At 53.6% G+C, this 27,500-nt stretch overlaps 3 protein-coding genes across 12 annotated transcripts in view; 1 reads left to right on the top strand and 2 right to left on the bottom strand.

Annotated features, from left to right (window-relative positions):
• Positions 1–62: 62 nt before the first annotated feature.
• AKT1S1 (AKT1 substrate 1) lies at positions 63–8,152 on the bottom strand. 6 transcript variants are annotated; one of them, XM_077131027.1, is made up of 6 exons: positions 7,981–8,152; positions 6,804–7,893; positions 3,276–3,655; positions 2,240–2,317; positions 1,990–2,159; positions 63–1,079 (listed from the first exon to the last, which is right to left on the bottom strand). In XM_077131027.1, the coding sequence occupies exons 2-6, from the start codon at positions 6,854–6,856 to the stop codon at positions 936–938; spliced, it is 825 nt and encodes a 274-aa protein (XP_076987142.1). In that variant the 5' UTR covers positions 6,857–7,893; positions 7,981–8,152; the 3' UTR covers positions 63–935. The 6 variants fall into 6 exon arrangements, with proteins under 6 accessions (XP_076987142.1, XP_076987145.1, XP_076987144.1 ...); XM_077131030.1 differs by having other exon boundaries at positions 7,465–7,893; XM_077131029.1 differs by lacking the exon at positions 7,981–8,152 and having other exon boundaries at positions 6,804–6,958; positions 7,465–7,560.
• On the top strand, positions 7,709–26,240 carry TBC1D17 (TBC1 domain family member 17). Of its 2 annotated transcripts, XM_077130951.1 has the most exons (18): positions 7,709–7,959; positions 8,411–8,509; positions 8,752–8,826; positions 18,872–18,995; positions 19,649–19,856; positions 20,934–21,045; positions 21,159–21,317; positions 21,607–21,735; positions 21,819–21,922; positions 22,549–22,643; positions 22,991–23,107; positions 23,218–23,318; positions 23,410–23,509; positions 24,647–24,744; positions 24,830–24,946; positions 25,374–25,460; positions 25,549–25,756; positions 25,876–26,240. In XM_077130951.1, exons 1-17 carry the CDS (start codon positions 7,939–7,941, stop codon positions 25,747–25,749), a joined length of 1,947 nt encoding a protein of 648 aa, XP_076987066.1. In that variant the 5' UTR covers positions 7,709–7,938; the 3' UTR covers positions 25,750–25,756; positions 25,876–26,240. The 2 variants fall into 2 exon arrangements, with proteins under 2 accessions (XP_076987066.1, XP_076987065.1); XM_077130950.1 differs by having other exon boundaries at positions 25,549–26,240.
• IL4I1 (interleukin 4 induced 1) overlaps positions 26,038–27,500 on the bottom strand; it is a 29,560-nt gene continuing 28,097 nt past the window's right edge. For all 4 annotated transcript variants that reach the window (XM_077130953.1, XM_077130952.1, XM_077130956.1 and 1 more), the window contains one exon: positions 26,038–27,392. In XM_077130953.1, the coding sequence (XP_076987068.1) occupies positions 26,513–27,392 (880 nt within the window). In that variant the 3' untranslated portion in view covers positions 26,038–26,512. The remainder of the gene's footprint in view (positions 27,393–27,500) is intronic.

Genomic DNA, 27,500 nt, shown 5'->3' with positions numbered 1-27,500 from the left:
AATGAGATGTTGCTCTTTCAGCTTCAAAAAAAGTTTGAATGAACACCCGTTAACACATATCATACTCGTCAGAGGTAAAACTTTTAATCGCAGCGATCCCAAACTCCTTAACCCACCCCCCCACTCTCTCCCCCATACCAGGGCCGGAGAGTGCGGCCCCCTGTCCCCCACCTGGGGTGGACGAGGGCCCTTTAAGGCACCTGTGGGGGTAGGGGAGAGGGGCGGGAGCTGGTACCGTCCTGGATGCACGGACGGGCTTCGACTGGCAGGCTGTTGAGGATGGAACAAATGAGAAGGGGGCCAGCGGGACCAATTGACAGGATGAGCAAAGGCGACCGCGGCCCCAGTAGTGTAGAGACTGTAAATTGGAGGCCGCAAGCCACTCCAGAGCACGAGAGCAGGGTTTGGCTATGCCCTTTAAAGAGCGGAGCTAACTAAGTGGGAGAAGTCTGGGAGAGTGTGGACGGACTCACGGGAGATCGATGGGGTCATTTAAAAAGCGAGAGCCAGTCAAACAAAGGCGCTGCCCGGACATTAGGCGGAAGTGGAGCGCCACTGCCCAATCCTGGGGCTCGACCGCGCTCTTCCACGGATCGAGCCAATGCCGTGTGAGCAAAGCCCTTGTCGCTAGGCAGAAAACGGCAGAGTTGGCCACCTAGGCGCTCAGAACTGGCCACGCCCCCAGCCGAGGAGTGAACCAATCCATTAATAGTCTGTCGCTGGGCGGAAAAAGGAGCGGCACACCCAATCAGGAGACTGGACAGGCCCCGCTCCTACGCCCGCAAAGGGACGAGGGCTGGAAGGGCGGCCGGGTCACTGGCAGGGAGACGTGGGGCGCCGGTCCGGATCCGACTGGGATTGGCGGGCCCCGGGGGCGGGGCGGGGGTGTAGTGTGGGGCGGGGCTGACGCCAGCCCCGCAGCTCGGTCCAGGGCCTCAGTATTTCCGCGTCAGCTTCTGGAAGTCGCTGGTGTTGAGCCGTGGGCGCGGCAGATCCCCGAAGACCTGGGTGTCCTCGGCCTCCCGCAGAACCAGCGCGCGCATGCTCGCCGCGATGCGGTCCAGGTCCGGCGAGGAGGGCTGCGGGGACCGCAGGGAGCCGGAGTCGGCATCCATTGCCGCCACCCGGGGCCCTTTCCTGCCTTCCCACCTCTGCCCCTGTGCTGCCCACCGCCAGGAAGGCCCGACACTCCGCTCAGGCACCGCCTCCGCCAGGAAGCCTTCTTGCCCTGACTTCTTCCCCTTCTAACTTGGACCTCTGTGATCCGCGGTTGCCTGTCGGTCCGCAGTTCTGGCTGCTTCTACCACAGCGGAAGGGCCACCTGTCTGCCGACCGCTGATGAAGCGTGGACCCAGAGGGTCTCATCTCTAGGACCTGAGGCTTGGAATTCGCTCATTTCCCACCAGGGCTCAGCCTACGACTGGTTGCTAACAAGGGATTTCGCCTCCCTAAGCCTCATTCTCCCCCTCTCAAAAATGGGACTGGCACCAGGACCTGTGAGGCTTGAAGGAGAGAATTAGCAGTGACTGCTCAAGAAAAAGGAGCTCTCACCTGCCAGCGCTGACATCCTCAGGGCCCTGCTGGCTAGCCCAAGTGCCAGTGCTGCCTCACCTCCGTTAGAGCCCCTGTCACCCTGAGCTGGGCCTGCTGGATGTGGCCTTCCCCCAGCACAAAAGGAGTGGTGGGAGATCCTGGGAGGGACCAGGGGTGGAGGGTATGACCCCTCCAGTCTTTTGTTTCCCCATCTGGAGGTGATGCCAAGATACTGAGTGGTGGGGGCCATGCAGGTGCTCCATAATGGCCATTCCTACAGGGCACTGAGATACGTCATAAAGTTTTAACAGTTAAAACTGCAGGATTTGGCCCAAGAACTTGCCTGGTGCGGTTGTGTGGAAAATGGTATCCCTGCTCAGTGGATTCCCATGACCATCAGCCTGAGGAGCTTCCTAGGGGAGGCAGCCCCCTGCCCTGTGCTACTTTGCCCCTCACCTGCCCATTTTCTTCATCCGATGACCGTGCCTCTGTCCTCTTCTCCTTGAAGGCCCAGACGGGCACGGATACGGGCAAGGACTTGGCGTACTGCTGTGTGGGCAGGGCTGAGGCCGGAGGCACTGAGTAGGATGGGGGGCCCGCCGGGGTCTCCTCACTCAGGCTGCCATCTGGGAGACAGGGGGTCCTCAGCCTCTGCCCTGGCTTTGTCCCAGCCCCACGACCAGGGGAGACAACCTGGGACACTCACCATCTGTGCTCTCAGGGTCCGACTCGCAGAAAGGGGGCAGATCTTGGAGGGTGGCATCCTCGTCCATCACAAACAGCCCTGCAGATGGAGGCAGAGGCCAGGGCCAGTCAGCTCCCATCATGCCCCATGTGCCCTTGACCCCTCCCTACTTCCTGCGTTTGCCAGACCCTTTGAAGCCTCAGGGCTTCCATGATTGCAGTTCCCTCTGTCTGGAACGCTACGCCCTTCCTTGGGGTATCTGGGTGGTCATTGGAAAAATAAACACAGTATCTATCTTTTACCTTCAGATCAAAGTGACTGGTTGGATTAATGTGAAATTTGCAAAACATGTTTGGGAAGATCTAACTTAAAATACTGACTAAGAGAAATATGGGTCAATTATGATCTCAAATGCAGACCCAGAGGCACATAGAGGTCAACTCACTTACCTGAGGTCCCACAGCCACTGAGGTCCCAGTGGCATCACTGGAATTTGAACCCAGGCCACCTGGTTCCAGAGTCTGTACCCTTAACCCTATGGGAGTCTTCTCCAGCAACAATGAAGAGGCCAGCCATTGGTAGTAACAGTAACAGAAAATAGTAACTCCTATATAGTGAGACATTTGCAAACTCCTACACACTCTTCAAAACCCTAGTCTTATAACCCAGTTTCTGGGAAGCCTTGTATTTCAAAATTCCCCCAAAATAGCTGTCTTGCCCTCTCTCCTGGCTTTCTCAGCTGTGACTGTACTCCTCACTCCTCTTTAACTCCTATCTTTGGCCATTTAGGCATTAACAGCCCCAGATGCGGGAATCACTGCCCAGTACTTGGCAATAAGGAGCTGGCCTCAGAATACCAGTATAAGGACTCTGAAGCTCAAAGAGGGAAAATGACTTGCTTAAGGCCCCACAGCCAATGGAGTCCCTGGCAGGCCTGTCCATCCTGCCAGTCTCTTCCATAGACCAGCAGGGCTCACAGACAAGCAGTCCTCCAGGCAAACCCAACGGAATCCAAACCTTCCCGACAATCACACCGCCAGCTCTGTGCCCCTCTCACCTCCGCTATCGCTGATGTCCAGCCTCTCCCCTGATGTCTCTGTCAGCTCCTCCCCATTCTCCTCCTCTTCCTCCCGGGCCGAGGGAGGCTGGGGGGGGCTCCGATCGGGGCTGGGTGGCTGAGGTGCTGGTGGGGGCGCGGGAGGCCGGGCAGCCGCAGCCGCCCTGTGGGCCTGGGCAATGTCGTGGAGGCAGTGGCGTGCGGCCTCCGCCAGGGCCCCCCGGCCATGGGCGGCATAAGCACAGGGGCCTGGGCGCGGTGGCGGGGGTGGGGCGGCGGTCAGCAACACCAGCTCCGTGCCGGTACGGGCCCGGAAGCGCTCGGCGGCCCCCACCACGGCCTCCCACAGCTCCTCGGGGCGCCCCGACGCCATCCGCGCCCTGTGGGCAAAGCAGGACAAGGGCAGGGCTGAGGCTCGGCTCCCGGAGGGTGGCCCGTACCCGCAGTCCCCTGACCCTGCACCCCCACCCAGCCCCATGTGTGACCTCTCCACCAGCTTGGACACCGCTCAAACCCCTCCCATTCAGCTGGTTCCAGCACAGCTTTGCATCTTCCCCCAAACCTACTACTCCTGGAGTGTGGCTTCCCTGTCCATCCTCTTGACCCAGTGACCCCGGGGGCCCCCTCCTCAACCACCAGCCCCATTGTGCCTGCCCCCCAACTCTGCCCCGCCCGCCTTCTGTGGCCACGCCTGGTCTCTCCTCTTTCCGGTCCAATACAGAGCCACCAGCCCCAGGCGGCTGGTCTAAACCGAGCTGTGCTTTAAGGGTGAAATACACACAGGACTGTCACGACTTAAAGGAGAAAAAGAATGTAAAATATCTCATTTGCAATCTTTCTGTTATTGGTTACATGTAAGAATAACATTTTAAATATAGTGGTTAAGTAAAATATTAAGTTTTATCTGCTTCTTTTTACTTTCCTTTTCAGTTTGTCAATCACCCTGCAACATTTCAAACTCTCAAATGCACCTTTACTGCTTTAATGCAGATCCCAGAAAAATTTCAGTTGTATATGTGACTCGCATTACATTCCTATTGAACAGTCCAGCTCTCTACCTTCCACCCAGCCTCTTCCCTGGCTTCCTGGCCTCCAGTCCATCCCTCACATGGCCCCAAAGGTGTCTTTCTAATCCCAGAGCTGCTCATGCCTCTCCCCAGTACCCCAGCACAAGACCCCAGACCTCGGCTCAGTGGGAGGCCCTGTATGGTCTGGCCCTGCCCTGGCCTCACAGTCAAAACTCTTCTCCAGCCTTTCTGCTGTCTTCGTACCAGCTGGTCCCCTTACCTGGTCACTCCTCTGCTCACCCATGGGCTACTCTGGGAAGCCTTCCCTCATTCCCAGCTGAAGTCAGGCCCCTCCTTGGGCTCCCAGAATGTCTGAGTGCCCACCATTACAGCACTTTTTGCTCTGCAGAGTCACTGTCACATCCATGCCCACCTCTCCAGGCTAGCTTGGGTGGCCCTGAGGGCAGGCCTGTCAGAGTCCTCTTGAGTCCCCAGCACTGCCTGGCACCTGGCAGGCCCTGGGAAGCAGGGGTTGAATACATGAAAATAGCTTGTGAGCTGCTCTGCACACCTAGAAATCCAGTGCCCTGGGCCATCTCTGCCATAGCTCATGTCACCGAGCTCAGGACATTCGTGCCTCTCTCTGCCTCCTCCATCACACTGTGAGTACCCCAGGCCAGGTCTACCTTAAGTAGACAATCTGCTGGATGCATCTCTTTAAGAAGAAAAGCGTGGGACGGGGGTATGGGTTTAGGCCCTGACTCTATCTCAAATCTGCTGTGTGACCTTGGGCCTCACTTTCCTTGTACCTTATTTTCTATCCCTGTAAATCAGAGTAGTTGAGCTGTTGGGAAGCTGAGGACCCTCCTCAGGGAGCAAGTGGGGTTCTTATCACTGGAGGGATTCAAGCAGAGTTGACGGACGCCTGCCAAGTTCATAGTGAAGGGGACCAGGGAGTCTGGTTTTTAAATTCAATTCACAGGCTCTTTGCAGCTCATGATCAGAGAAGCTACTGTCCACTGAATGTGTTTTCCATGCAGATACTCCACATCTGCCCATGCTCCTTACCACCAGACCTGGCAAGGTTGCTATCATCTCACAAAAGAAACCACGCAGGCTCAGGCCATACAAAGCCATGTGGTACATGTATAACCACCATCGTTCCTGACAGTCAACGAAGCAAGAGGTTTAATCACACCCTCACCACATGCCGGGCAGGGAACTGAGTGTGTCATAAACTTTCTCTCATCCCACCCTCACACCAGCTCTAGGAGGAGGAGCTATCATTACCTCGTTTTCCACTGCAAACCCAGGCCCAGGGTCATTCCTTAACTTGACTAGGAAAGACATATACCTAGGACTCTGATAATCCCAGTCCAGCACCTGTTCTTAATCATTAATGCCATCCTGCCTACCTGAGGAGTGAAAATTTATGGTCTCCCTCTCCAGACGGGGAAATTGAGGTTCAGAGGGCTTAAGACACTGCCCAGAAGTCACACAGCTAGAGAAAGTAGAATTGTGACTGAAACTGCTGTCTGCCATCCGACCCCAAAGCTCATCAGAACTGGGGGTGTCCAATGCCTCACATGTACTCCTCATGCTGTCCCTGTCTGACAAAGGAGGAAATTGAGGTCCAGAGTGGGGAAGCAAATGGTCCAAGGTCATGCTGGGAGAGGGAGACTTACAGCCAAGGCCCAGGGGACTCTCTGGAGCCTGTAACCCAGCAGGAGAGTAGCCAAGAGTTGGGAGGATAAAAAGCTGAGGGATGAGGGATGATCCCTTCCCCCATGGAGGAAGAGATGAGAAAGAGAGGAGACCTGCCTTCAGGAGGGGGAGGTGAGAGGTAAGCTGATTAGCCTCTTAGGATGAGGTGAAGAGGGAGGAGACAGAACGAGAGGAGGTGGAGTGGAGATGGAATAGAAGAGGTGAAGAGGGTGAAGCCCCACAGGAATGGAGGATGCGGGTAAAGACCCCCACTCCTACCCCCAACACACACACCTGTCAAATTGGAAGCCCTGCCCACCCAAAGGTGTGAGACACTCTAGAATGGACCCTGGAGCCGGGGACCAGGTGAATGTCTGAGCCCTTTCTCGACTGCTGCAAGACTTCTTCCCACCACGCCCGGGGGTCCAGAAGAGACCCATTTCTCCAGTAAGAAAACAGGAAATCCCGCCCAGGTGGGGGCCACGACAGGAAGTCCCGCCTTTGGACGCGTGAGGGGTGCCCCGAGACCCCCCAAGAACCCCCCGAACCCCTGGGCATGGTCCACGACCAAGGTGAAGATCCTGACGGGTCTGGAGACAGGAAGATAGGGCTGTCTAGGCTTTGCCACCAGTCAGATACGACGGCTCCCGTGGACGACCCCTTCCCAGGGCTCAGGGAAGGATCGCTGGGAGACCTCTGCACTTTGATGTATTAAGGCCCCAGCAGTCCCATGAGCCGCTCGCCCTCCCAGCGCCCCTCAACCTCGGTACCGTCAAATCCTCCCCACACCGCCCTTCACAACGCCGCCTCCACTCACGTGCCCGTAACCAGTATGGCCGGCCAGGCGCCGTCGCCGCCCTCAAAAGGCATGGCGGCGCCTTGCGTCACTTCCGCGTAGTTGGCCCTCCTCCGCTCTGCATATTCCGCCCTCCTTATCACGGCCGCCCGAGACCAAGATGGCGGCCACGGAGGCTTCGTCCAGCCCACACGAGAGCAATAGCCGACAACCGGGTGCCAATAAGAAAGATGGTGAAAATAAAGGCTTCAGCGGGCCCAGAAACAAGCCTAGACCTTCTCGATATTCCCCCAAGATATACGGCTGTCCGCACATACTCACGCAGGACAACAATAAACGAAGGCAAACGACCTGACGTCCCTCACTCATAACCTCTTCCACAGAAGAGGAAAGCAGTGCCCTTCAATGACATGGTGGCCAGATTGGCTTCATCTGCCCATACTGTATATGGGCTCTCCACCCCTTCACCCTACTCCCCCCAACAGCACCAAGGCTGGCAAAGATCCAGTATGGCAGCCTTTCTTGCTTCGGTTTGCCCAGCTTCAACATGGCGGTTCAGGCCGCTTTCTTTCGACGGTGACTCAGGACATTATCTGGGACCGCTTCGTTCCCGAATTCATTGTCGGTTTCATCCCTTATCCCGAGTCCCTCAGCGCCTCTTGTGATGTACGACTCCCCTCACCTTCTTTTCCTTTATCCGTTCCTCTTTTCCAGGACCTCGCTGTCGCGCCCCTCAGAGAGATAGGTCTGCCCCGCACTAACATGGCCCCAGCTGACCATCCTTGGCTGTGCCCTCAAACAAAATGGCATCATCTTGGCTTCGATGCCAGTATATAAAATGGAGAAGGAAGTAGGCGTTTCAGCGTGTCCTTGGAAAAGGGGGTGGAGTTTCTGGACACGCCCCCTTGTTTACTTCGTGATGAGGGAGGCAGCCCTGCGCCCGCGCACTCTCGCTGGCCAGCTTCACCTTTAGCGTTTGCGCCATGTGACTTGAAATCTCACCCCATTCCGAAAGATGGCTTTTCCCATTCCTGTACTAGAAAGGGTAGGGGCGATACCATTTCCCGGGCTTGCGGGGGGATATTATATCCGGATGTGACGCCACGTTGACCTGGAAAGGGAGGAAGGGAGCGTCAGGGGCGCCTCAGCGGCGGCTATGGAGGTTGCGGATCACAGGGTAAGCACTGAGAGCGCATACCCTAGCTTCTGTCTATGCGGAACGCTCCTGTCCGGTGGTCTGCTTCTCCCACAGGCCGTACCCGGGTACTGGGCGCTCGGGCAGGGCCTTAGCAAACGCAGTCCCTTGTAAACGCGCTGTCACCCTCCTCTCCACGGCCGAGGTGGCCCTTGGCCCCGCCCCCTGAGGCTACGGAGGCGCTCTCCTGGCCCCGCCCCTCAGAGCCCCGCCCCTCGGCGTCCACGCTTTGTGGCGCACTCCTTAGGACTCCGCCCCTTTCGGAAGACCCACCCCCTCCTCGGAACGCGGTGCTGGTGAAGCCCCCGGGAAAGGAAGCCCCCGGGAAAGAAAGCCCTTTCTCCGTACCCGACCCCAATGGCTCCCTCCTGGGCCCCGTCCCCCTGGGTATCTCCCCACCTGGTTCCCGCCCCCCACCGGTCCCCTCCTTCAGGTGGTGTTTGAGAAAGGAGGCGTGTACCTGCACACCAGCGCCAAGAAGCACCAGGACCCGGATTCCCTCATTGCCGGCGTCATCCGCGTCGTGGAGAAGGTGGGCCGGGAGGGAGCAGAGTCTTGTGGGGGTCCCGAGCGGGAGGGAGGCGGGATCCGTAGGATTAATGTCTGGAGGTCCGGAATAGGAATTTTGGAAGAGAGGGTGGCGGGTCCCTGGAAGGTTGATGGTGGGGACTGGGGAAGAAGTTTGGAAATTCGCCCTGAAAAGCTTTGGGAGTGAAATTTGGGGAGTTTGGAGGGTGGAGGGAAGCCCCTCACACCTCTGCCCGCTTTCTTCAGGACAATGACGTCCTCCTGCATTGGGCCCCCGTAGAGGAAGCTGGAGATTCCACCCAAATCTTCTTCTCCAAGAAGGTAGGCTCCTCCACTGTTCCCTTCTCCACTCACTTTTTTCTAGGTCAGAGCAGGAGAAGGCTTTTGAGGTGTATGGGTCCAACCCAGACCTGTCTCTGGGGCCTTTGTGACCCTGATTGGGAATTAGATCCTTTTTACCCCTCGATTTTCTCCTCTTTGTGTAATAGGAATAGTGGTGCCCCTTCAAGAAAAGAGAGCAGAGAGTACAAGATCTGCAGTCATAGGGACAGCTGCCCCCATTCCCTTTGGTCCTTGGGAGAGCCCTGCTGGGTGGCAACTTAACCTGTGGATTTGGGTTCTATGGGCTCTCAGCCTAGGTAAGCGGGAGGGCAGGTGGCATTTCTGTTGCTTCCTATTGAAACAGAGCTCGAAGGATATTAAGGAATGATGAGAAAAAAGAAAGAAAGAAAAAAAGACACAGACGGGCTGAGGGGGTCTGAAGCTTGAGATTACTTCAGACAGACTTCAGACAATTTTATTCTTAACCAGATCCTGGTTATATACCACAAGATGTCAATAGGCATGCATGCATTTCCTGAGGGAGCAAAGTTCTTATCTTTCAGTGTTCTTCATACTTAACATAACCATTTGGGGTAAACATTCTCTTCCTCCCAGACTGCTCTACATAACAATCTCCACAGTTTACCGCTGCCATCCTGAGGCCAGCTGCTTGCAACAAATTCTGTAGGTCTTGCTTTAAACTCTTGGCTTCTACACATTTCCTCTGCTGAGATCTTGCCATCATGTCCCAGAGTGGGGCAGGACCTGGAGGAGGCTGTTCGCCCACATTGCCAGTGCCCTACCCCCTTCTTGTTATTGGAGGTCTCCTAAGGCTTCACTGTGGCTGGGTCCTAGAGATGAGTCAGACCTTGACCCTGCACATTAAGCATTCATCCCCACTTTATCTCCCCCCACACTTTATTTTTGAGAAACAGAGGCACAGCAAGAGATAGTCACTTGCCTTAGGTCAAAAAGGCTAGGCAGTGTTGGAACTTGGGTTTGAGGCCACAGCTTTATCCTGAGGGAGGTGGCTTCATTGGGCTGGGGAGGACCCTGGCAGAATTCTGCATTTTTCACCAAACTTGCAGGTCGGCTGAGTGCCTTGCTTAACAATATTGCTGTGCTCTTCGGTCTCTTGTCTTTTAATAACAGAAACCCAGAGATTGGCTTCAGCCCAAAGGGCATGCATGCAAGAGTCAGGAGGCATTCAGCCTCCAGGAACACAAAACTGGGTTGGTAGCAGTTTCTCCTAGAAGATTCCAAGGGGTGGGGGTGGGGGTGGGGTGGGGGTGGGGCAGGAAAATGACCTTAGCTGGGTGATGACAAGGTCTGATTTACCAAGACTCTATTGTGTTGCTCTAGTGGTCTTCAGGTGACTGCTTCACTCTAGCCATTGCATCCTCCTTTAAGGCAGAAAACAGGGAACAAGCCAATCACATTTGTCTCTCATCAGAAAAAGCCAGAGTTTCCCCAGAAATCCTCTGTATCAGCTGGGCATTGCATTTGGCCATATGAATTAGACTCAGGAATAACTAGCTTAAGTAAGATAGAGGTTACTACTCTCCTACTAAAAAGCCCAGAGGCCAGCAGTACACGTGCACATATCACCAAGGACCCAGTTTCTATCCATCTTTGCTCTGACATCCTCAGCACGTGGCTTCTGTCCATGGCTTCTTCATGGTCAAGGAGCGCTGCTGAATGACATCCTTTCCGACTGTGCTTTTGCTCACGCCTGCATCGGTGGAATGGATGAGGAAGAAAGTCTGCTAGTCACGATTACTCAGAGAATTTGTTCTTCAAGCATTCACCGTCTTGAAGTTGCCATTCCTTGTATTGGAGGGAGAGAGCCCTGGAGGTCTCACCATGGCACTTCAATGCTCCATCCTTGAAGTGATATGCCCCAGCCTCTTGGCCAGAACTAGTTACATGGTCTCACCCAACTGGTAGAGTTCAATGAATTGTGATCCTGCTGGGTGCCAGAGAGGCAGAGAGCTGGATATATTTGGCAAACACCAACACTGACTGTCTCCATACCCTGTGAGAATCTATGAATGCTTTGACTTCACCTTGCAAAACCCCAGAGGCCAGAGGTATCCTTGTCAGGCCTGTTCCAAAGCCTTGCAGATAGGTGTTCCTTGGTCTTCCCCTCACAGCCCCTGGATGGCTGTCACAGCTCCAGACACTGTACCCTCCTTCACCAGCATCCAAAGGCTAGACTGAATGGGGTATTTGCCTTCAGTATGTGCCTTTATATCAGAAATTGCCCAGCCTCAAACTCCTTGCACATGTCCCCTTAGCACCTTTTGGGCAGGATTGAGTTACTCAGCCACTCACAGCTGCAAGGAAGGCTGAGATAGCAAATGTGCTGCCAGCCTCTGGTGTGAATGAGGGCTTGGCGGTCTGGAAGGACGGGTGGTAAGGGCTGGCAGGTAGGTGACGGGGTCCTTCCTGCCTTCTTTTTTCTCATTGGGCAGGGGTCATGCCAGGAGGCAGAAACCACTGGAGCTAGTTTCAGGAATGGGGAGGGGGCGGTACAAGAAGGGCATGGCGGAGTAGAAACACCAGCACTGAGCTGGTCCAGGAGAGCTGTTACCACGGCCAAAACGAGGAGACCCCTGCAGGGACTGTTGGGTTCAAGAACACACCACCAAGGCCGTCATCCTGGGGACAGGAAGCCACGGCTGCCATGTCTTTGCTTGTCAGCAGAAAATGGACAGAGCAGCAAGAAGCTACCCCCCACTTCTTTCTGCTCTCCAGATCTCAAGGCAGAATTCGTTTTGCGTCAGAAACTCTAGGCGTGAGGAAGTCGGGGAAGTGTAGTTTCCAGCTCTCCAGCCTCTGCAGGGCGTGGCCTCCGGTGGCCCAGCCCCGCTCCTGGTCCCCTTCCTGTCCTGTGCCAGTGCCCCCAGCTCTCACTGCACCCTGACGCGCAGCACTGGCTTGTTCTGTAGGATTCCCTGAATCCGCCAACAGTCCCCAAGGCAGTAACAGTAACATGGGCAGCTGCCATTTATGGGCGCTGCCTGGGGATCTGGGCCCCTCACCTGATTTCCTCACTTAACCCTCCTAACAACCTCTGAATTAACTGCTTGTGCATCTTAATTGAAGCGCAGTTCATATGCCACAAAACTCATCCTCATAAAGGGTACATGTTGCTCTATTGAAACAGAGCTCGAAGGATATTAAGGAATGATGAGAAAAAAAGAAAGGAAGAAAGAAAGAAAGATACAGATGGGCTCAGGGGGTCTGAAGCTTGAGTTTAGTTCAGACAGACTTCAGACAACCGTGCAAAGCCGAGGTGACCGCGCCTGTCTTAGGTTGCCCTTAGGCTCTGAAGGAAGGGTCTTACCCGTCATTGGCTGCCAGTCAAGCTCTCTGACTTTGATTCAGGAGGGAGCCAAGAGTTTTCGCAAGAATCACATTGTTAGGGTGGCTTTGCTTAGTGACTGCGCCTGTCTTTCAGCAATTAAAGTTATCTGTCCTATAATATACATTACCCATTTAGTTATTTTCGTCTGGGTTGACATGTCTGGGTTTTATTCTCTTCAAGGGAATCCAAACTGAGGTTCCGTCATCTGCAATGACAAGAGCAAACCCCCTACCCCACACCTTTACCATTCCTCATTTCCATAAATCATCTTTAACGTCTTTCTAATAGATTGGCTGCTGCTGCAGTTCTGTTTGGGTTGTATCATTTTTCTTTCCCAAATTACTAAAATGTTGTTCTGCAGGAGTCTGTGATGAATTATCATAAATGTTTTAAAAATTGAGAGTAAACAATGCCTTTGCTAATTGATCTTTAGGTGTACTTATTTTCACAGCATCATCCTCCTGATCATCATCTCCCCCTTTTTGTTTTATGAGCATAGACTTTAGCATTTGGTTGGTTCATTCAATAATTCATTGCCCAGAGGGATTATGTGGAATTCCTGTGATATATTGAGTAATATGAAAAGCAGTATAAAATTTATGAAATTGCTTCCTTATATAAGCAGGACCATTGTCCGTTTTAATAGATCGAGGGCATCCCATAACAGCAAAAGCATTAAATAAATGTGATCGAACATGACGGAAATGTTTTCCAGATTATGCGGTAGCCCAAATGTAATGAGAAAAGGTGTTTATAATAATATGTATATATTGCATTTTACCAAAACGTGAAATATGAGTAACATTCATTTGCCATAATTCATTTGCTTTTTGACCTCGAGGATTAATCCCTGATGCAAATGGAAGTGCATTTAAAGGTCTACAGGTTTGATAAGTCTTAACAATGTCCTGAGCTTGCTGTTTAGATAAAGATGGAAATTTCTTTTATAGCCCTTTGCTATTGATATGAGTTAATTTGTGAAATGTTGTGGGATTTTGCATTACCCCCACAAGAGTATTTGCTTGCTGATTTTGTAATGACAAAGGACCTGGAAGATTGGTATGAGCTCTTTATATGCTTGATAAAAAGGGGAGTAATTTAACTTTTGACTAATGTTTGTAAATGTAAAAACATTCAGGACAATTCATTTTCTTTAAACAAAGAAGCTGTCTCAATGTGAGTAACTGTTTGGCAGACTTATTCAAAATCAGAAACAATGTTAAGAGATTGTGGAAAACTTTGCAATGCTTGAATTACAGCTGCTAATTCAGTAGGTTGGGCTGAGGTATAAGGCATTTTCTAACTTGTTTTCCACGGGGGTGACATATGCAGCCTTCCCATTAATATTATTATTAGTAAAGACAGTAATAACTAGCGGGGAAGCCGGAACTATTTTAGGCGAAATCCATTGCGTTCATTTTTAAAAATTGTAAAAGTTTTGACATAGCAAATGATTATTCATTTGTTTTTTAAAGTCACTTAATGCTATTTGCCGAGAGGTATTGAAAATATATAGACTTTGAACCTCTTCCTTTGTGAGATCACACACTATGCGATTAGGATCATGACTTCTTAATTGATAATATCTTTGGTGACCTTTGGCTATTAAAGAAATAATCTTTTGCAAATATGTATTTAAACATTTTTGTCAATTGTTTGGTTAAAAAAATCCATTTTAAAACACCATTTTGCTAAAATAGGCCTGTGGGAGATTGCAAGGTAAAGAAAATAATGAAATCAACAGGCTTTTTAAGATTTATTTGAACACGCTGTCCTTTTTTTTTTTTTTTTTTTTTTTTTTTTTTATTAACGGAAAGAAAAAAAAGAAATTAACACAACATTTAGAAATCATACCATTCTACATATGTACTCAGTAATTCTTAACATCATCACATAGATGCATGATCATTGTTTCTTAGTACATTTGCATCAGTTTAGCGGAACTAGCAACACAACAGAAAAAGATATAAAATGTTAATATAAAGAAAAGAAATAAAAGTAGTAGTAATAGTAAAAAACAACAACAACAAACAAACCAACAAGCAAACAAAAACAAAAAAAAACCCTATAGCTCAGATGCAGCTTCATTCAGTATTTTAACATGATTACTTTACAATTAGGTATTATTGTGCTGTCCATTTTTGAGTTTTTGTATCTAGTCCTGTTGCACAATCTGTATCCCTTCAGCTTCAATTACCCATTGTCTTACCCTGTTTCTAACTCCTGCTGAACTCTGTTACCAATGACATATTTCAAGTTTATTCTCGAATGTCCGTTCACAACAGTGGGACCATACAGTATTTGTCCTTTAGTTTTTGGCTGGATTCACTCAGCATAATATTCTCTAGGTCCATCCATGTTATTACATGGTTCACAAGTTTATCTTGTCTTAAAGCTGCATAATATTCCATCGTATGTATATACCACAGTTTGTTTAGCCACTCTTCTGTTGATGGAGATTTTGGCTGTTTCCATCTCTTTGCAATTGTAAATAATGCTGCTATAAACATTGGTGTGCAAATGCCCGTTTGTGTCTTTGCCCTTAAGTCCTTTGAGTAGATACCTAGCAGTGGTATTGCTGGGTCGTATGGCAATTCTATATTCAGCTTTTTGAGGAACCGCCAAACTGCCTTCCACAGTGGTTGCACCCTTTGACATTCCCACCAACAGTGAATAAGTGTGCCTCTTTCTCCGCATCCTCTCCAGCACTTGTCGTTTTCTGTTTTGTTGATAACACGCTGTCCTTTTTGAATGCATTGTTCAATTAATTGTAACTTTCATTCAGCTGCAGCTGTTAATTGCCTTTTGCTTAATAAATTAGAATCTCTTTGTAAAATATTAAACAAATTTTGTAACATATAATTAGGAATCCCTAAAGTGGCAGGTAGCAAAAATGAAAGCAGAGTGTCAATAGTCATGTGTACCCATAGTAAATGACCAGATTTTTTAAATTGAATTCATTGGATTGATTGAAAAGGAATGCAGGAATGTGGATTCTTTATAATTGGTTGTGCATTTTTGCTAATTTTAAATTTATTGCATGCAGTTTTTATGATATTTTCTCATAATAGTGGTCAAATTCCGATTTGCTTACATGACCTGGCCCACCCAGTTGGGTTCTCTGGGAACTGGCTAGGGACCAAGAGGAGCTTCCTGGGACCTAGATATCTTTATTAAAGTATACCTCCTTCTGGGGGGATAGCCAGTCCTCCCAGCTAGAGTGTACATTTTAACTATTTCTTACCAAGGTCATGTGATAGCAACATTAGTTGCATGTAATGGCAACATCAGGTGAACAAAAGAGACTCCACAAGTATATTTTTCCTTGCATTTAGCCCTCAAATCTGATTTGCTTCTAATATAAGCCATGGTTATTTTAGGATAAATTTAGTTTATACATATGTAGTTTATATAAAGACTGGACAAAGCCTTAAGATATTTTGGCTTAAAGGAATATAGGTATTTATATGATTTGAATATGATTTAGCCAGTAATAGATTCATTTATAGTAATAGTACTTAGATTAATAGATTAAGCCACCTGGTTTAGGGCAAGAAAAGAAGCAGTTTTTGCCAGTATAATGATACCCAGGAGAAAATCAGTATTTTTTATACAGATAACAACATGATAAAAGTTAACCTAAGTTATTTTGATAAAACACAGACTCTTTGCTTTTTAACTAATTATTTAGAAAAAAAAATTTTTTTTATATCTTTTCATTAAAACAGCCTAAGAGTCCAAGAAAACATTGTCATTTTAGACTTATTAAATCTTTCTTGATTTTAACCATAATTTCCATTTTTATAAACCCTCAGCACTTATTATTTTAGGCTTTGTCCCACACTTCTCTTATTCTGCAACAGTCATTCATTTTATCTTAGGATAAAACTACTGTCTTCCTACTGATAAAAATACATTCCCCACATCCTTTATGCCCAAGCCATCATTCCAAAGAAATACTTTACCACACACAATTACCACCAAAATCAAATGCTAGAATGTCAAATACTTAAAACACTTCAGTTAATGCACATTCAAAACACCAATATATAGTTTTTAGTGAGAATCTTCAGTCTCAAAGTTCCTAAAATATATCTCTTCTTCAAACATGAATAGGAGCTAAACTCATGGCCAGTCTCCAAACCACTGCCTGTCGAGAATTTAAGCCAACAAAAGAAGATGAGGCTACCATTCCCACTCTCCATCACAAGACTTTACCTGTAGCATTGGTATAAATCTCATAGAATAATCATTCAGACTAAACAAAGGTAACCTAACAGAATACCTTGAGTCAGAACTACAATCCCGAACCGCATACCTCCTTGGGGAACAACCTGCCACAGGAACCATCAATGAGCACTGACCCCCATTTGGTATGGCACCTTTCTCACTGAATACTCTTTGACTCAGGTGTACATGAATCCCTATATAAAGGCAGCCCACCAAGAACAAACCTAGAAACCAATATTTCTTTATCCTGCTTTGCCAAAGGCATAGCAAAGAAGCAATTTTTAAAATCTATCATAATAAAGCAGTTCTTAGAAATTACAACTGGTGTGGGCAAGCCAGGCTGCAGTGACTCCATAGGCTGAACCACAGTATCAACTTTTATCAAATCAGTCAACATTCTCCATTTTCCTGACCTCCCTCCTGCAATAAATATTGGAGAATTTCAAGAACCACGAGATTCCTCTAAACATCTTGCTCCAAACTGTTTCCAAATTAACCGAGTCAGAGCCTCAAACTTCTTTATAGATAAGGGCCACTGCTTAACCCATAAAGGCCCATTTGTAGTATTTGTAGTGGATGTCCCTGGAGTGTCTCCTCATTTTATGCTTTAAGAGTTCCCTTATTAGATCCTTGTTTGGGCACCAATTGCCGAGTCCAGTTTAAGCAACTGTCCAAACAGGGTAAGAAGGGGTAGTGGGAGATTGAGAAGAAACACAACTTAGAGTTTAAGACAAAGCACGAGCCAGGTGGTTCATTGCCTGATTGAACACAATAACCAAATAGAAATAGGAATATTTTCCCCGTTTTGTTATGTTCGCTGCAAAGCCTTCATAATCAATTTCCATTACTTAAGATTTAAAACATTATGACCTTAAGGCTGAAACCAAAAACAATGTTTTTGAATGAGATTAAATAAGCTTATTAATTCAGATGTTTTAACAGGCACCCCAGTAGCTTTAACACACACACATACTCCTCCAGCCGCCTATTATGATTACCCGTTACCCTCATGATCCAAGGAAAATGTTTACTTTACCAATATGATTGGAGTCCTCGTCTGTCGGCTGGACACACGTGCCTCTAATGAGACTTTTCCTTGGTTCTTTAATATTCATTTGGAGTCGTCTTCTTCGAGCCCCACGTTGGGCGCCAAATATTGCTTCCTACTGAAACGGAGCTCCAAGGATATTAAGGAATGATGAGAAAAAAAGAAAGGAAGAAAGAAAGAAAGACACAGACGGGCTCAGGGGGTCTGAAGCTTGAGTTTACTTCAGACAGACTTCAGACAACTTTATTCTTATCCAGAGCCTACTTAAATACTGCAGGGTGACAAAAGGCATGCATGCATTTTTTGAAAGAACAGAGTTTATTTTTCAGTGCTCTCTTCCTTCATACTTAACATAACCATTTGGGGTAAACATTCTCTTCCTCCCAGACTGCTCTACATTACAATCTCCACAGTTTACTGCTGCCATGCTGAGGCCAGCTGCTCCCAACAAAACCTGCAGGTCTTGTTTTAACACTTGGCTCCTACAGGTACAGGCCAGTGGTTTTTAGTATGTTCCTGAATTTGTGCAGCTGTTCTCACAAATCCCACAACATTTTATCAGCTCTCAGTGAAATCCCATCCCTGCCAGCAGCCACCCCTGTTCCCTCCTTCCCGAGCCCCTGGCAACCACCCATCTGCTTCCTGTCCCTATGGATTTGTCAGTCACTCTAACAGCATCACAGTACTTGTCCTTTTGATTCTGGCTTCTTTCACTGAGCATGTCCAAGGTTCGTCCACGTCACTCGGAATAGAACCTCATTCCACTTTATGGCTGAATAATATTCCACTATAGGAGCACACCACATTTTTTTAATCGTTCCTGAGGTGATAAAGATTGGGGCTGCCTCCACTGTTTGGCTGGTGCTACTCTGAACATGCACAGGTTTTGGCAGGAATGTACATTTTCAGTTCTCTCCGGCCAGGCCCTAGGGGTGGGATTGCTGGGTCTCCTGGTGACTCTGCGTCTGACTCCTAGAGGAAGCGTCAGGCTGTTGCCACTGGGGCTGCGCCACCATTTGATGTTCCCACCCACAATGAACAAGGTTCTGCTTTCCCGGCACCCTTTCCTTGCTGGCTTGTTCCTTTCTGGCTGCCATCATACCCCCCACGGGGCATGCACGGTGTCTCCTAGTGGTTCTGCCTTTCCCTGCCGCCTCCTGGCCTCCAGCCCCATGGCCTCCACGGTCCCACTGCAAGCACCCCCCAACCTAGCTGACTCCCCTGCAGTGTGAGCCCCCCGGCCCTGGTTCCCTAGGTTGAGGCCACCGGGGGACTCAGGCGCCACTGCTGGCAAAGACCCAGGCTTCCTGGGTTACCTTGAGCAAGTGCTGTGCCCGCCCAGGTCCCAAAGCCCTCTGAACATGCAGTCCCTCACTCTCCGTTTCTGCTCCCGCAAGGACTCCAGTGGTTGTGACCCCTGCACCTCTGAGGAAGAACCAACCTTTGACCCTGGCTATGAACCCGACTGGGCCGTCATCAGCACCGTACGGCCTCGGCCCCGTCACTCAGAGCCCACGAGAGGTAGGCTGCATTGGGGGACAGGAGGGGTCGGTCTCGCCCTCAGTGGTGGTCTACTCCAAAGTGGTCAGTCAAGGTGGTCACCCAGCCCCAGCCAGGGAAGATCCAGGACAGGTCCACCATAGCTAGTGTCTCTGGTCTCTGGGGTCTGCAGCCTGCTCATCTTATCGGGCTCCCTGTCTGCCCCTGGACCCCCTAGATGAGTCTAAGCTGGTGGGTGACACAAACAGACACAGGTTGTGGGGCTTCCAGAGGGGCATCCAGCCCCTAGGAGCAGCAGAGATCCCTTCCAGGAGGAGGTGATCCCAGAGCTTGGCTCTGAGGGATGCTTGGGAAGCCTCCAGGGGACAGGGCACTCTGAGCAGAAACCATCAGGCAAGGCCAGAGGCACGAGACTGGGTATGTTTAGAAGCCACCAGCCTCTTAAGTGGCAAGTGAAGAGGGCCAGGGTGAGCCAGGTAGGAGCAGGGACTGACCTGAGGGGCTCCCTTTACATTTACCGTTACCAAGGAAATGTGAGGGGACCTGGGGCTCCCCAAGGGCAGGGCCTGGGTCTGGCCTGTGGTGGAGTTTTCCAGGTGCTGAATGACCACCCTGAGCTGACGTGGCCACCTCCGGCATGCCAGGCCCCTCTCACATGGCTTTGTCCCCTCTAGGTGCAGAGCCCAGCTCCCCCCGGGGCTCCTGGGCCTTCTCGGTGAGTCTTGGGGAGCTCAAATCCATCCGCCGCTCCAAGCCAGGCCTGAGCTGGGCCTACCTGGTCCTGGTGACCCAGGCTGGAGGCTCGCTGCCTGCCCTGCACTTCCACCGCGGGGGCACACGTGCCCTGCTCCGCGTCCTCAGCCGCTACCTGCTGTTGGCCAGGTGAGCATCGCCCAGCACTAGGACTTTTCACCAGGCCAGTCCCTCCGTGGCCTCTGCCTGGGTAGAGCCACAGTGCAGAAGCTTTTAAAGGACGAAAGGGACTTCAGGATGCAGATCACCCAGACGTCAGAGCGCAGTACTGACTTCAGACTGAATCTAATCCCAAAATGTTACACTTTTTCACTCCTCTTTCTTCTGAGTGCATCACTCTCCAGAGGGCAGCAGCCCTGGCTCAGATAGAAAGCCCCACAGCTAGAAAGCATCTCTTTCCCCACATTCCAGCAAAGTCCCAGGGCTGCTCAAAGGCAGGACCCCAAGCAAATGCTTGTACATCAGTGTTCGCTGCGGGCATTATTCACAAAGGCCAGAAGGTGGCAGGAACCCAGCGCCTGTCACCGGGTGAAGGGACCAGCAAAACACACGTAGTCTGTCCTACAAAGGACCACGTGCGGCAGTCAAAAGGAATGACGCTTGCCAAACACGCTACCATGGGGGTGAACCTCGGAGATGTGGAGTGAAATAAGTCACGTAAATGGACAAGTACTATAGATGCCACTTAGATGAAATATCTAGAATAAGTAAATTTGTAGAGACAGAAAAGACTGGGGGTTACCAGGGCCCAGGGGAGGGAGAGTTAGTGCTTAACGGGGCCAGAGTTACTGTTGGGACGATGAGAGAGTTTTAGTGATGGATGGTGGGGACAGTGGCGCAACATCGAGAGTGTAAGTGAGGCCACCGGATGTCCACTTGAAAGCGATTAAAATGGGAAATTGTGATATATAGAGACGTTACCTTCAAAACAATGACACATAATTGTTTGTAATAACAGTGAAGCCCCAGAGCTCTTTCTTATTGGCCCGGGTCGTGTGCCTATCCCCAACTCCGTCCCCTCGACCTGGGAGGTGGCGTGTCCTTGGCCAACCCTGGTCACATGCACAGCCTGGGCCTGGCTTGGTCTCAGGCCTCACCCCTCCCACCCCATGGCCCCTGACGAGGGCTTCCCCAGGGCTTTTGCAGTCCGAAGAGGAGGGAATCACAGTGGCCCCCACCCACTCAGCACCCTCCTCCGCCTGCCAGCTCCCCACAGGACTCCCGCCTCTACCTGGTCTTCCCCCACAACTCTTCTGCTCTCTCCAACTCCTTCCACCACCTCCAGCTCTTTGACCAGGACAGCTCCAACGTGGTGTCTGTGAGTGTCCCGGGCACCTGGCCCTGGTGGAAGTGGGCGGGGGTGGGGATGAGCAGCTGCTGCGTGGTCGGGGAGGCAGGGAGCGCCTGACCGCCTGCTGGCCCTGCCCCCAGCGCTTTCTCCAGGACCCCTACTCCACCACCTTCAGCAGTTTCTCCCGGGTGACCAACTTCTTCCGGGGAGCCCTGCAGCCCCACCCAGAGGGTACCTCCCCTGACCTCCCCCAGCCCCCGGAGGATGAGTCCGAGCCGGGCTTTGAGGTCATTTCCTGTGTGAGTACCAGTTCTGCTCACTGGACCCCATATCCTCTTCAGGGATTTGGGAACCCCAGTGGCTTCCCCTTTGCAAATTTTATGGGGGTGGGATCATGGGGAGGGCTTTCACCCCTGCCAGGCCTGCTGTGAGCCCTTCCTGATTCGGGGGTGTATGTGTTGCCACCCCTGAGTTTTCACTTGCATGACCCAGGTTGCCTTGGGAGGTAGCAGGGGGGCATGGCGGGGTCCCCCACGGAGTGTACTCCGGCAAGACCACAGAGCCCTGGTTGATGGCTGTGGCCCGCAGGTGGCGCTGGGCCCGCGGCCAGAGGTGGAACGGGCGCCCCCGGTCTCAGAGGAGGAGTGGGCCCGCCACGTGGGCCCTGAGGGCCGCCTGCAGCAGGTCCCCACCCTAAAGGCCCGGATCTTCTCAGGGGTGAGCACCGGGCAGCCAGGCCAGGTGGGGAGGCGGGGGAGGCACCATCGGGCCCCTCTGAGCCTTGCCCACTCCATCCCCAGGGCCTGACCCCTGGCCTGAGGCACGAGGCCTGGAAGTTCCTCCTGGGCTACCTCAGCTGGGAGGGCTCGGCCGAGGAGCACAGGGCCCATGTGCGCGAGAAGACGTGAGTGAGAAGCGACACCCTTCCCAACCTTGGTCCCAGCTACCCGGGTGCCCCCCATACCTTCCCCCAAGGGCAGGGTCCTCCTCGCCCCAGCTCCATGTCTTGGGGTGCCTTCCCCCTTCCAGGTGAAGCCAGGCCCTGCCGTACACATTGCTGCAGTCTCTTTATATTAATTGCTGCTTTTCCCCCATTTGTCCTTCCTCACGTGGCCCGGGTGTTTGGATCAACAATCTTCGCGGGGCACAGCCCAGCCCCTGGGCACAGATGTTTGTGGACAGACTTGCAGAGCACCTTGCTTCCTGCAGGACTAGGCCGGCCCTCCTCAGGCGGCGTGGCCCCGGGCGCTGGGGCCTCAGGGCTGTGCTGGTCCCAGTAGGCAGTCGGCTTCCACCCCCCAGGGTCCATCTCTTCCCACCCCGCAGTGCCGTGGTGCACGGACCCAGCCCCTGTCGGCTGTTGGGAGGGGGCCTGAGAGGGAAGGCAAGCCTTAGGGTGCTGATGAGAGCAACCGGCCTGTTGGGGTCTGAGTGGTCACTGCGGGCTCTGAGGGGGGGTCTGTTGCTGAACCCTAGCGGTCCTGGCAGGCAGTCTCACTCGCGGCCCTGTCCACCTCTCATGTCCTTCAGGGATGAGTATTTCCGCATGAAGCTGCAGTGGAAGTCGGTGAGCCCTGAGCAGGAGCGCAGGAACTCTCTCCTGCACGGATACCGGAGCCTCATCGGTGGGTGGTGGGCAGGGCAGAGGGAACCCCTCTTCCCCGAGACCTGGGACACAGTCATGCAGGCACGTAAGGGGGAGGGGGGCAGTGCTTTGGGGTCAGATCCCCGCCCTGCCATCTGCCAACTGCATGAGCTCGTCAAGCTAGTTCCCTTGGTGGGCCTCAGTTTCCCCACTGGGGTGGTGGGGGGCGGTGCGTGGAATAAGTGGAGACTGGTGAGCCGGCGAGCACAGTGCCACATGTCAGGGGTGTTGGCGTTGGTTCCCCAAAGTGGCCCCCCTCTCAGACAAGCACTGGCTGGGACTGAGCCAGAGGGGCCAGGGCCACTTCACCCCCACCCTGCCCCACAGAGAGAGACGTGAGCCGCACCGACAGGACCAACAAATTCTACGAGGGCCCCGAGAACCCGGGCCTGGGCCTGCTGAACGACATCCTCCTCACTTACTGCATGTACCACTTCGACCTCGGTGCGGGCGCCTGGCCCAGTGGGCAGGCTGGCTTCCCTGGGAGGTGGGGGGGGGGGGGGGGGGCGGCGCTGATGGCCAGGGCTGGTCCCTGACCCTGTGTTCCTCCTCAGGTTACGTCCAGGGCATGAGTGACCTTCTCTCCCCGATCCTCTACGTCATTCAGAACGAGGTGGATGCCTTCTGGTGCTTCTGTGGCTTCATGGAGCTGGTGGTGAGGCTCAGGGGAGGGGCTGGGAGCTGGCCCCCTGCAAGGGTCAGGGGTCTCAGCTCCTCACATGGTCCCCCCTTCCCGCTCACTGCAGCATGGTAACTTTGAGGAGAGTCAGGAGACGATGAAGCAGCAGCTTGGGCAACTCCTGCTGCTCCTGAGGGTGCTGGACCCGCCACTTTGCGACTTCCTGGGTGTGTCTCCTTCGCGTGGGCAGGGGCAGCCGTGGACCTTGCCAGGGGTTTTTGGGGGAGAGCCACAGACTGTGTCCGAGGCATTTGGTCCTGACCCAAACAATAGAAAACCCCTTTGCCAGCCCAGAACCTGTGAAGGCAGAGCTGTTGTTGGGTCCCTGCCCCAGGTGCTGGCTCCATCCCTGCACACCTCTGTCCACTTCAGTCTTAATGTTGGCTTGATGGTTTTCAGAAGTAAGGCCGCCCTGGGCATGGCTCTTCCCAGCTGTCTCCCCCTATTTTGCACTCATCTTGAGCCAGGGATCAGGAACTGGGTTTCTGCCCACGGACCCCCCTGCCCCCACCCCAGGGGTGGGGCTGAGTAAGTCACTCTTGATAAACCTGTCCTTTTGAATGCACAACCCTGATGATGATAATCTCAGCTAACTGTAGACACTTCCTCGCTGGAGCTTCTGCACACCCCAGGGGAGGGGTACACCCAGGCTCACCTCACCAGAGAGACCAGGGCTTGGAAAGCACATATCACTTCCTTGGGCAGCCTCTCTGTGTCCCTAAAAGTCTTACAAAGCATGGTTTTTGTTGACTCTGTGGTTTTCCACCTGTCTTAGGGAAAGAGTATACTGTGTTTAGTCTGACTTGCTGCAGACAGAGATTATTTACAGTGTTTTGTGGTGATGTTCCTGGAAGTGGAATTGCTGTGGCCAGGGCAGAACCTGTGTTCTTACACCGTTGCCCTCTGAGAAGTTACACCAGCCTGTAGGTTTGCTGGCAGTGTCCCTCTGAGGGCGCCTTCTCGTGCCTTCACCAGTATTGTCCTCCAGGCGTTTTATTTTTCCTTGGGATTTTTGTATCCCTTCCTTCCCAGAGTGGAAAACATGGAAATAGGTCATTTTGAAAGCCTGGGGAGCCAGGAGGGAGAGGTTCCCAATTACAGAAAGCCTTCCTGCTTCCCTTCAGCTGCCCTACACCGTCCGCATTCCTCTCCTGGAGAGGGAGGCGCTCCTCAGGCCGACTGCGGGGCACGCTGTAAAGGGGAGTGTGGTGGGGGTCAGCTCTGAGCTTGGTCGTATTTGCTGGGCACAAGCCTGGGTGCCCCCCTTCCTCGATCTCAGTCTGCCCCACTGCTGCCCTCCTCAGATTCCCAGGACTCCGGCTCGCTCTGTTTCTGCTTCCGGTGGCTGCTCATCTGGTTCAAGAGGGAATTTCCATTCCCAGACGTCCTCCGACTCTGGGAGGTGGGCTGCCTGTCCTTGGGGCGGCAGGGCTGGGCCAACATGTGGGCAGCAGCGTGGTGACTCGTCCTCCCATCCCCTGTCCCAGGTGCTATGGACGGGGCTCCCTGGCCCCAACCTGCACCTGCTAGTGGCCTGTGCCATCCTGGACATGGAACGGGACACCCTCATGCTGTCGGGCTTCGGCTCCAACGAGATCCTCAAGGTGCAGCCCTGGTGCATCCAGTGGCCCACTTCCTGCCCCTTCACAGTGGGCGGAACTTCTGAGCTGAGTAGCAAGTGCTCAAAATAAGGTTGAAAGGTGGCTGGCTGAGCAGTCAGCGCCATAGGGGCACCCTGACCCTGGGTCCCAGCAGGTTCCTCCAGTGCCAGGTGCTGGCCAGCGGTATGGGGGTCTTGCCCCTCCCCCAGGCTTTGACTGGGAGGAGGAACCACTGGGGCAGGGCTTGATGCCCTTTGCTGGCCTGTGGCACCAGTGACTGACACATAGTGCTAGAATGACTTCTGTGAGCCCCAAGAGGACCAGCCCCTGCCTTCCTCTTCCACAGTGTCCCCAGCATGGTGCCATGTAGGCACGCGGGGATGCTGTGGGAGGGCCCCACAAGCCTGACCTCCCCACCCGGTTCCTGCAGCACATTAACGAGCTGACCATGAAGCTGAGCGTGGAGGACGTGCTGACGCGGGCAGAAGCCCTCTACCGCCAGCTGACCGCCTGCCCGGTGAGCCCCACTCCTGGCCTCCCCCCACAGTCTTCTCCCTCCCCGCCCCTCTGACACCCCCTCCCCTCGTGCGATCCCCTCCTCGCAGGAGCTGCCCCTCAACGTGCAGGAGATCCTGGGCCTGGCGCCGCCCTCAGAGCCACACAGCCCCTCTCCCCCCGCCTCCCCGCTGCCGCTGTCGCCCACCCGCGTCCCACCAGCCCCGCCACCTGCCGCCGACTCAGCCCCGCAGCCCGACAGCAGCTTGGAGATCCTACCGGAGGAAGAGGAGGACAGCGCCGGCTCCTGACCCCCAGGCGGGGGTGCGGGGCGGGGATGCCGGGCAGAGCTCTGGGTCCTGGCTGTGTGCCCCGCCCCCGCGGCCCGGTCCACCCTCCGGATTCTTTGGTTACATTAAATTGCTCCTTCTATCCAGTTGGCATCGCGTTGGTGTGAAGGAGGCTGCCACGTGGGCGCCGACGTAGAGGTTCGTGGGCCCCCAGCGCAGCCGGCGCCAGCACTCGGCGCATCCCTGGCGGGTCACTTGGATGCAGCCCAGGAAGCAGCAGGGGAAGCTCTTCTCCGGGGTGGGTGGGGGTGTGGACTGAGTGGGGTTCCCTCTTCCCATCTCGAGTTTGGGGCTTTTGTAGGAGCGAGGGTGGGGTGCTGGGTCTGAGAGGCCGCCTCGTGGTTGTGCGGGGCAAGGGCCAGAACGGAGGAGCCTGCAGGGTTCCTGAAACGCGCTGTAGGCCTGGCAGCCCCACCTCCCCGCCCCGAGAAAAATAAACTAACGTCGTTTAATCTTCGGGTTCTGTTGCTGTGTTGGGACCCACCTGTGTCTTTCTCCTCATCTCTGCCTTGCCAGAGCCGGCAGTGGTCAGAGTGGGTACCACTGACCAGTGATGGAAGGTGGGTCCCGGCCTGCCCTCATCATGGAACCCCGCCGTCCACGGAGAAGCAGGGGGCAGCCTCCAGGGCTGCTGGGCATGCGCGGTCCCTGCTCCCTGCAAGGCGAGTGCTCAGCGCCAGTGCCAGGGAGGGAATTGGGCCACACGGGTTTTTCTGAAAATACTTTAATGCTCGCTCTTCTTGTGGGTCGTGGGCGGGGGGAACACCATGTGGTGGAGCGAGGGCTGGGTGGCCTCTCCCTTCGGGGAGGCCCAGACGGGACCGGGCGCGAGCGGGGCCGACCGCCGGCTGTTGATCTTCATCGCCGCGCGCAGCGCCGATTTGACCGCCGTCTCCACCCAGCCGTGCGGCAGCGCCGTGTGCTCGCCAGCGAAGTAGATGCGGCCGTAGGGGGCCGCCCAGTCGAAATTCTTTTCCTGGACGGCGGTATGCGCCAGGGTCGGCGGCTGGACCACAAAGCCGCCCTGGCTGTGTGGGTCCTCGGCCCAGCGCTTGACCACACCGGTGCCGTCCCAGAGCCGGTACACGAGGGGCCCGTGCAGCTCGGCCACGTCGTCGAGCGCCACGCGCAGCGCCTCCTCCTGGCTCAGGCCCGCGAATGCGGCCGCTGCGTCCGACCACGTATACGAGGCCAGCAGCAGCGCACCCTCGCCGGGCGGCGGGTAGAAAATGACGCGCGACGGGCGGTCGGTACTCGAGTGGCCGCCCTCGATGTGCTCGTCGTGCCAGAAGGGCCGGCGGAAGCTCAGGAACACCTTGGTGGCCGGCACGTAGTGCAGCGCGTGCAGCGCCTCCTGCCGCCTGCGCGTCAGCGGCGGCCAGAAGAGCATGCGCTGCAGCGCCGGCCCGCTCGTCGTCAGCAGCACCACGTCGGCCGTCAGCGACTTCAGCCTCCGGATGCCCAGCGGGGCTGAGATGTGCACCTGCACGTCGCGGCGGCCCTGCTTCACCGCCACCACCGGCGCGTGCAGGAGCACGGGCCCCGACAGCGAGCTCAGCAGCGCCCGGGGTAGCAGGTCCCAGCCGCCCACGATGCGGTTGTACCTGGGGGCGGGCCGGGGCGTGACCGGGCGCCAGGCCCCGCCCACTCCCGGTCGATCGCCCCGCCCGGGCCCGCCGGCCCCACCCCTCCCGCGAGTAGCTCGCTCCGAT

Source organism: Tamandua tetradactyla, chromosome 16, assembly GCF_023851605.1.
Source record: "Tamandua tetradactyla isolate mTamTet1 chromosome 16, mTamTet1.pri, whole genome shotgun sequence".
In the NCBI taxonomy this organism is placed as follows: Eukaryota; Metazoa; Chordata; class Mammalia; order Pilosa; family Myrmecophagidae; genus Tamandua; species Tamandua tetradactyla.
This window is presented reverse-complemented; position numbering and strand designations above follow the sequence as displayed.